The sequence below is a fragment of the Argopecten irradians genome, chromosome 2 (assembly GCF_041381155.1).
Source record: "Argopecten irradians isolate NY chromosome 2, Ai_NY, whole genome shotgun sequence".
NCBI lineage: Eukaryota > Metazoa > Mollusca > Bivalvia > Pectinida > Pectinidae > Argopecten > Argopecten irradians.
The window spans coordinates 48,781,336-48,790,529 of record NC_091135.1 but is presented as its reverse complement, the minus strand read 5'-3'; the positions used below and the strand labels follow the sequence as shown (position 1 = coordinate 48,790,529).

Here is a 9,194-nt window from a genome sequence, read left to right as displayed (position 1 = left end):
GCTTATCCAGCTAATGGGTCAGAGGTCCTCGGTTCAAACTCTAGTCATTTTGTTTTTCTGCTCCTGTTTTATTTTGGTGCTTGTAGTACATGTAAACAAATCCTGTTTCAAGCATTGAAAGTACACATCCTTTATAGCAGCGAAAGGAATATCAACTATTAAGTCTGGGTTTGGGTGTTACGTCTTCTGGTTGAAGACTAAAGGGAAGAAAGAATAATAAATCTAGATATCGGGTAAATCTAGTCGATCGCTCATGATCAGGAAGCTTAATCAGAAGAGCATTCGGCCTATCTAATATAAGATACCGGGTATACGTACGACACTGAGAAATTTCTAATGGGCACATTATTAATCATAATGCAAGACACAACTTTTGTTTTACAAGTGTCTTGTGATGCTATGCCTTTACATTTTTAGAATAGGCATATGCATCCGGATAGTGTAATTAGAGACCCCAAGTTCCTAGTCTGGCCATAAATTTTTTCTATTCATTTATGTAAAACAACAAAATTGTATTATGTTCCAAACATGTTAATAACTTAATATACATATTATGAGGTTCGTATGCTCCACAATAAGCTTATATTAATGGGTCGCTTTTGATTTCTCACACAGGACCTAAATATTATATCATAATTATATAGACATACATGTATACTGTATTCATCAATATATAACTACCGATCAATATATTGAATAAGAATGGCATAAAATGAGCATGTGTGTGTGTATCAACAGGTTGTTATCAGATATGCATTAATCTTTATCGCAAAGCGCGTAATGTGTTTTTCAAGCTTAAATCGGTTCTTTACTATTTAAGTGCCAAAACCTGCTTCTGCCATTTGGGTATCCCCAGTTGATGCTCCGACTATTATGATACCTTGGGTGAGTGTGCAAATTAAGTGCCATGAAAATCTAAAATCTTGATGAGAATAATTGAAGAAAAACAATGTATTAAATAAATTAATAATTATCCACAATTAGAATACACTACTTGCAGAAAAAAAAAAGAAATAGCCACATAGAAATAAATAGGGTTAAAAACATAGTTGACGTTTGCAGTTTAGAAGATGAGAGAGAGTTTTTGAAGCTGTCTGAAGTTTTGGCATGTACCAAATTTGGTTTCTAGATGGACGTGTAGAGGGGAGTAATCTGTTACTAGGATCAATAGCGACTAAGTTGTTTGGATTTTGTACATCATGGATAGGCGGGCATTTTTCCTTTGGGTCTCTAAACGAGGCCAATCTAAAATTTTCAGCATGTCGCTTACACTAGATCTATTTCTATGACGATTAAGAGTAAAATGTGCACCTCCACGTTGGACCATTTCAATTTTGGAGATGTCAGTTTCAAGATAAGGGTCCTAAACGGTACATGCATATTCAACAGATGGTCTCACTAGTGATTTAAAAGCCTGTTCTTTTATGCATTTGGAGTTTATTTTAAGGTTTTGTAATAAAAAGCTAAGAGTGTTGTTTGCCTTGTTACAGATGTTGCCAATATGCTTCCCCCAGGTCAAGTCTAATGTTAAGGTTACACCTAAGTACTTTGGTGAGTTTACATGTTCTAGAGAGTGGCCATGAAGTGAACATGTATAAGCAAAGTTTTTAGGAGAGCGACTACCAGTATGTGTAATCGATAGAACATTACACTTGCTCAGGTTAAAGGACATACTCCAGTCTTTTTCCCATGCCGCCAACTTATCAAGGTCAGACTGGAGACACTTTGCATCCTGCTCAGATGATATAGTCAGGTATACTATTGTATCATCAGCAAATAATCATAATGTAAATTTTAAACCAGTAGCCAAATCATTAATATAATGTAAAAATAGACAGATCCCTGGGGTACTCCGGACTCTACTGGCATGTAAGAAGATATTTCACCTTCACACAGGACAGCTTGTTTTCAACATAATAGAAAATGCTTTACCACTGGTTCATTTTCCCCCTATAATACCATAATGAGGAGCAGTAGTGAGTGGGTAACTTTATTGAAAGCTTTCGAAAAATCTAATATAAGAACATCTGTCTGTTTACCTGCTTCTAGGTTTTTTGAAATATCATCAACAAATTCCAGTAATTGGGTTTCGCAGGATCTAAATTTTCTAATAAAGTAATAATATGTTCGAAGAGTTTGAAGAAGACTGACGTTAAAGATACTGGTCTATATTTTTCAAGAAAATATCGCTGTCCTTTTTTATATAAAGGTGCTATGTGTGCCTTCTTCCAGTCATTTGGTACAATACCAGAGTTGTACGATTTAGTAAAAATCAATTGTAAGATGGGAGCAATCTCACAAGCTGATTCCTTAAGAAATTTTGGTTTTATGTCATCAGGACCAGCTGCTTTATCCGGCTTAGAGTCGGTAGAGCACTCGGCTAGTATTCTGAGGGTCCCGGGTTCGAATCCCGGTCTGGCCGCTACATTTTCTCCTCTCCTGTTACAGATTTAGTAGTTATTTTAGGACACCTTTCTCCGAGATGGTGATGTTAGCAATAGGTGGCTAGGTGTTATTATCTTATATGGCGAAACCGATGAACTCATTCAAATCTACAGCCTGAAAACAACACCCTTCAAAATTCAGCCCATCAATAGTAGAATACAGGAACCATCCGAGTAGCCATACCAGTACAACCAGTAGTAGAAGAAGAAACGTCAATAGTAGTCACTGACAAATGGTATGACGTCAACAACGGTAAGTTAATATTTTATTTAATCGGTCGACCGATGCAACTTTAGCGTACACGGACAATTCAATGGCATTTTTACCGAATAAGATAGGTGGGTTAATGTGTATGGGTTTATTCCTGATGTAAGTCCTAGATTTGTATTTAACTTATTCATGTTCAATAAGTAGATATCTTAAAACAGCCTTAAAATCGCGTGTCTTAGAAAAGAACATTCACATGCATTGACAATGAAAACTTACCATTTTTTCCTCACACAACCTTTGTCATTCGAACGCTTAGATGCTGCATTTACACACCCTTAACGGTAAAACGGTGAAACGATTCAGATTTATTATGAGGTCTAAAAGAGGGAAATTAAAGAGATTTTTTCTCTATCAAGTGCATGTCTTTGAAATGTAGCCGTATGCGCCATGATTGATACAATGGAAGTATAGCCAAATCAATATATATACATATAATATTTAAATATTTATTGACATGTAATTACAGATCTATGTAATTTCTTAATATAACGGTAATTACCCCCGATTCACCCCCTTTTTCTTGGATGGCGATAAGATAAGCGAGGACGATTCACCGGCAACTCAAATATGACGGAAGAGAGGATAAAACGTATCAAAGATGCTGTTTCCGAGCACCCAGATTTTCCGAAACCTGGAATAATATTTAAGTAAGTACTTTTGTGTAGACAGTGAAATGCATCATGTGAAATACAATTGTTTCCAATTTCATCACTGCCTGTAAACTACAACGACTAAAAACAAACACTTACATACATTGTACTCTCCTATTTTGCTGGACTGTTGTCACAACTGCCACTATAGAGCATATGTGTTATAGCACAACAAGACACTTTTGATTATTACGTTGTTCCCATCAGAAGTTTCTCAATATCGACGTCTAATATTATTGGGTTATAGCGATGCATGCCTCTTTAGCAATATTGTATCTACCTTGTATGTTAATTAAGGATGCTCCACTGCCAACAGCATAACATTATTTATCAGTTTTACAATATTTTTTATAATCGCATATTAAAGATGCTTCACCGCCTACAAAGCATAAACGATACTCATCATTTGAACAATAACTTGAGTTTAATCATGTATCCATGTGTCTAATTAACACAAAAATTCCTACAAAATAATTAAATTTTGATTTTGGTACATGACAATCAATGCTTTATTCCATATAGGGCATAGATTTTTTTTCAGGACGCATGTAATTACTTTTTTTTTGATATTTTTATCTTGAAGTAAAATAAAAAGCTCCTTTCAACAGTGGTAATGGTGTAAATTGTAACAGGAGAGGAGAAAATGTAGCAGCCAGACCAGGATTTTGAACCTGGGACCCTCAGAACACTAGCTTAGTGCTCTACCAACTAAGCTACCTGGTCATCAATGATTGACCTAGTCCAATCCCGCTACACTCCTCCCTCCTTTCTCGAAGTCTTCGCCCTCGAAGACATACAAGACCCTTCCAAACACCACCACCGTGGGTTATTTAGTTGTGAGCCAATTCTGTTACAGGAGAGGAGAAAATGTATCGGCCAGACTGGGATTCCTATCCGAGACCCTCAGAACACCAGCTGAGTGCTCTACCGACTGAGCTACCTGGTCACCGTTGATTGACCCAGTCCAATCCTGCTACAAAATTTAGTAACATTTGTAACTGAAGAAAAATACTAATTTGACTGCTTCTATTGTTGATAAAAAAAAAAAAAAAACATTCGGCAGCGGTGTAGCATCTTTAATAGTTAAGTCAAACCTCATTCATACTTAGCTCGCTGACAAAAAAAATTATACATAATTACACTGTATACATGTATTTTTTTTTGTCAGCGAGCCAAGAACATGTGGTCAAACATTTTTTAACTTAATTTTAAAAGTTGGTAGGAAATCCATAAGGGTCCATGATGGTCAATAGTTTAATGTACATGTCCCAACAGTTTTACTATAATTAGCCCTCCACCTCTGAATACCTGACTTGAGTACTGCTGCACCGGTGAATTTTATCTAGGTACCCCACCTAAACATGGCATGACCTTATATTATCCATTTGCATATAGTATCCCATATTATGTTTAATTTGTCATATTAATGTCTCATGAGTACGGGAAGAGTTAAAATCTGACTGAATTATGAATTTGAGTTTTCATTTGAGTTTATGGTACATCAGCTGCTCCCGAATCTATTGATAATAATAAATTTCTTAATGAGAAAAATAATTTTATCTACCAGGTAATTTGATATACAGGTATTGGAATGATCAAAATATCCAAATGACTTGCAATTTTAATTCAAAATCATATAGAAATCACATACATAATTTGTTAAATGTAGTTAATATTATTTGTATTTGTAGAATGTACATTAATGACGAGTGTAGTTGCTTGCATAAAATGTCAAACACTTCATAAATATTTATATAGCTTCATTCAAAACAATCCATTTCTATAATTATGATTTAGAATAATTGCAAGGCATTTGGGTATTTTTATCGAAGTTCTACATTTTCATTTTGTATATACACAGAAATGTCTTCCCAGTGCTACGCAATCCATCACTGTTTAAAGACTTGATAGATGTGATGGTGGAAAGTGTTCGTAAAAATGCTGATGGGGTTAAATTGATTGTGGGACTCGATGCTCGTGGATTTCTCTTTGGACCTATGATTGCTCAGGCCCTGGGTGTAGGGTTTGCTCCTGTTCGCAAGGCTGGAAAATTACCAGGGGCAACCCATAGTATTACATACAAACTGGAGTATGGCCAGGTATGCAACAGAATCTGTTTAATAAACCAGATTTTAACCATTAGCCATTTAGGTGAAAGGTCAAAATTAGTGTACTGGTATTGGTAATTTTCATCTATATCTCACAATAATATTGTGTTTATAGATAAAATGATTGTACAAGATATAAATCTTTGTTTTTACCAATTCTTGTACTGAAATCATTGTTTCACTGGTGTTTCAGGATACCTTTGAAATTGAAAAAGATGCACTGACACAGGGAGAGAAGGTTGTGATTGTTGATGACCTTTTAGCGACTGGAGGTAATCAATTAGGGATTTTTTCACCATCCTAAATACTTCCTTCAATGTATTCTTCTCAACTTTTCTGATGTGAAACATCAACCAGTTTAATTTATGTCGTCGTGCGCCGTCGGCCGTCCGCCGTGCGTAAACTTTTCATTCAAACGACTTCTTCTCAATAACCGGAAGGCCCAGGGTACTCATATTTGGCCTGTAGGATGCTGGGATGAAGGGCTACCAAGTTTGTTCAAATAAATGACCTTGACCTGCATTCAAGGTCACAGGGGTCAAATAGGCTAAAATTCTTTAAACAAATCCTTGTGAATAACTAGGAGGCCTAGAGACCTGATATTAGGCCTCTGGCATGCTGGGATGAAAGGCTACCAAGTTTTTTCAAATAAATGACCTTGACCTTCATTCAAGGTCATCAGGGTCAATTAGGCTAAAATCTTTAAACGACTTCTTCTCAAGAACCAGAAGGCCCAGGGTACTGATATTGGGCCTGTGACATGCTTGGATGAAGGGCTACCAAGTTTGTTCAAATGAATGACCTTGATCTTCATTCAAGGTCCCAGGGGTCAGAAAGGCTAAAATCTTTAAACGACTTCTTCTCAAGAACCAGACAGCCCAGAGTACTGATATTTGGCCTGTAGGATGCTGGGATAAAGGGCTACCAAGTTTGTTCAAATAAATGACCTTGACTTTCATTCAAGGTCACAGGGGTCAAATAGGCTAAAATCCTTTAAACAACTTCTTGTGAATAACTAAGAGGCCTCGAGACCTGATATTAAGCCTGTGGCATGCTGGGATCAAGGGCTACCAAGTTTGTTCAAATGAATGACCTTGATCTTCATTTAAGGTCAAGGGCAGCAAATAGACTAAAATCTTTAAATGACTTCTTCTCAAAAACCAGAAGGCCCAGGGTACTGATATTGAGCATGTAGCATGCTGGGATGAAGGGCTACCAAGTTTGTTCAAATGAATTAGCTTGACCTTCAATCAAGGTCAGAGGTCAAATAAGCTAAAATCTTTAAACGACTATGTTGCATTGTACTAATAGTCAGATGACCGTTAAGGCCCATGGGCCTCTTGTTTTAAAACTTACCTTGACAATTTAATTGCAAGGGTTGTCTGCTGCAAAGTTTATTTTAATTCATTGACTACGGCTTTAGTTTTGTAATAGACTATACCAGCATTAGAAGATTCTTAAGTTATATGTACATGAATACATGTAATAGAGTGATATAGAGTTCAAATGAAAGTTTAAAGAGTAATTTGAATTTTTCTTTAGGTACAATGAAGGCAGCATATGACTTGATAAACAAGGCTGGAGGTGAGGTACTTCAGTGTCTAGTCATCATTGAACTAGCGGACTTGTGTGGACGGGACAAAGTACCAAATACTACTGTAACATCTCTCATCAATTACTAAAACATCTGCTATGGAACACAGAGTTTGAAAGTAACATGACATACATAGGCAGATCTATTTAATCAGATGTGCTAATTTTTACATACATTGTAAGTGTGCTTGGGAAAAAAGGACACATTTTAATTAACTTGGAGATGACAATTTTTACTCACAACCAATTTAAGTAATAAGTATTTTTCTCTCATATCTCTGCATGTTTATTAAAATTTTATAAGTATGATTTCCCACCATTTTGAAATAATTTGGAAGAAAACTGAGTGCAACTCAATTTTCCATACATGAAAATTGTGTGATATCTTCATTTATATTCTTTGTATTAATTGTAGTAAAATCAGTCTAGTTTCTGAAAATAACGAAAAAATTATTAAGAAAAAATAGTAATTTTGGTGACATCACAAGGTTGTATTCCATGGGTAGCCATGTAAATGTAATACAGCCTCGTACAACACGAGTGTATTGCAATGGGATAAACCAGTTGTACACCTGTAGATAAGAGAGAAACCTCTTTATCACCATTGGGGCAGTGTCAGGCATGGAAACAATCCTATCAGTTGGATAGTGGCTGGCACAGATAAATACAATTATTATGAAGAAGTAAATATTCGTTTTATGTTTTATAACTTATGATGTTCTTGTAATACAGTTGATGTTCCATCATTAATTTGATTTTATACCATATCATTTAAAAGGCATTATGCACCGTATAATTTTAACCTTTGGTAATATTCCATTTGACACATATGATACATGTATGTATGTAGTTAATTAAAATGATGACAATCATGTGCTCAATTGATTTGAGTGTGAACTGAATACTATGAACTGATTTAACAGTCAAAATAACATGCAACTATTTTTTTGACATTCTTGGTCCCAGGTGTACACCACACTAACGCTTACTACCTCCGTGGGCTGCTTTTGATGAGATATCAAGAATAATTCATCACTCCAATCCTAATTTGATTGATTCTGCCACACATTGTGGTGGAACCAATCAAATTTTTTGTTTAAAAACATACTTCGGGTATAATATGGTGCGCTTGGTATTCTTCCTTGATATTTTGTAATGTCTTAGCTCAATCTAATTAAAATTACAGCTGTAATCCCGCCCCACCATGAAACCAATACAATTTAAGCGTAAAATAGGGTATAGTAGTGTGTGAAATCACAAGACAAATTATAATTTGATTGTGTGTTAGCTTCAGCATATTTTTTAAGTGATTACTTTTAATTTTGTTAATTTTATTAATTGCTTTTATAAATTTGTTTATAATACAATATATTTGTTTTTCTGTTCAAAATGCCATAGTCGTCCTGTCTCTATAGTGGCTGACTTACATGTGTCATGCTTGATTGCCTCTCAATGGTCAAGCATGTGCATCATAGCTCAGACTTCTTTATTTTCTAGTTTATGCCAGTATTATTTCTGGAATGCTTACATGTTGTACAATCAAGTCCCACTTTCTGTATCTTTAATATTCTGACAATCTGTCAATAAGAAGAAGAAAAGGAAGAAAAAAAAAGAAATATTTTATCTCATGATCTTGATAAAACTGGTTCATAGAAATTGAGCATTGTTTTGACCATTTAAGGTTGATCAAATAAATTGTGTAACTGATCAAGAGGTTGTTATTGTTAAAAGATCATAAGTATATTTTTATTATAAAAAATATGAATGGAAATACTCTTTAATAAAAAAAAAGACTAATAAAACAGTAGCGTTTGTTTTAATTTGTTGGATTCCTTTAACATGCATTGGAAGAGATGTCTAGAAATAAGAACAGTCAAGGATGAAGTAGGAAGCATCCTAAATTCATGAGATTTAATCTATCTAAAATCATTTGTATGGGTTAACCCAATTACCTAGAATGGTCATGGATCAGTTCTTGTAACAAGTCGAGGCTTGATATTAACTTTTTTAAGGATGTGTTCTATTGGGCAGGTGACCACAAAAACTTACCTGCCCGACTGGAAATTTGACTTGCCCAAATTTGTCAAATAATTATAATAATTACACTTTAGACACTATACAGTACATT

The 9,194-nt window shown here is 35.1% G+C and overlaps 2 protein-coding genes across 2 annotated transcripts in view; both read left to right on the top strand.

The window, feature by feature from the left end:
• Window positions 1-2,469: 2,469 nt before the first annotated feature.
• The window catches only part of LOC138315773 (otolin-1-like), a 29,517-nt gene continuing 22,792 nt past the window's right edge, over window positions 2,470-9,194 (top strand). The window contains exon 1 of the mRNA XM_069257028.1: window positions 2,470-2,697. The gene's annotated coding sequence lies outside the window, so the exon portion shown is untranslated. The remainder of the gene's footprint in view (window positions 2,698-9,194) is intronic.
• On the top strand, window positions 3,208-8,753 carry LOC138315774 (adenine phosphoribosyltransferase-like). The gene is made up of 4 exons (XM_069257029.1): window positions 3,208-3,362; window positions 5,227-5,464; window positions 5,667-5,745; window positions 7,016-8,753. Exons 1-4 carry the CDS (start codon window positions 3,283-3,285, stop codon window positions 7,153-7,155), a joined length of 537 nt encoding a protein of 178 aa, XP_069113130.1. The 5' UTR covers window positions 3,208-3,282; the 3' UTR covers window positions 7,156-8,753.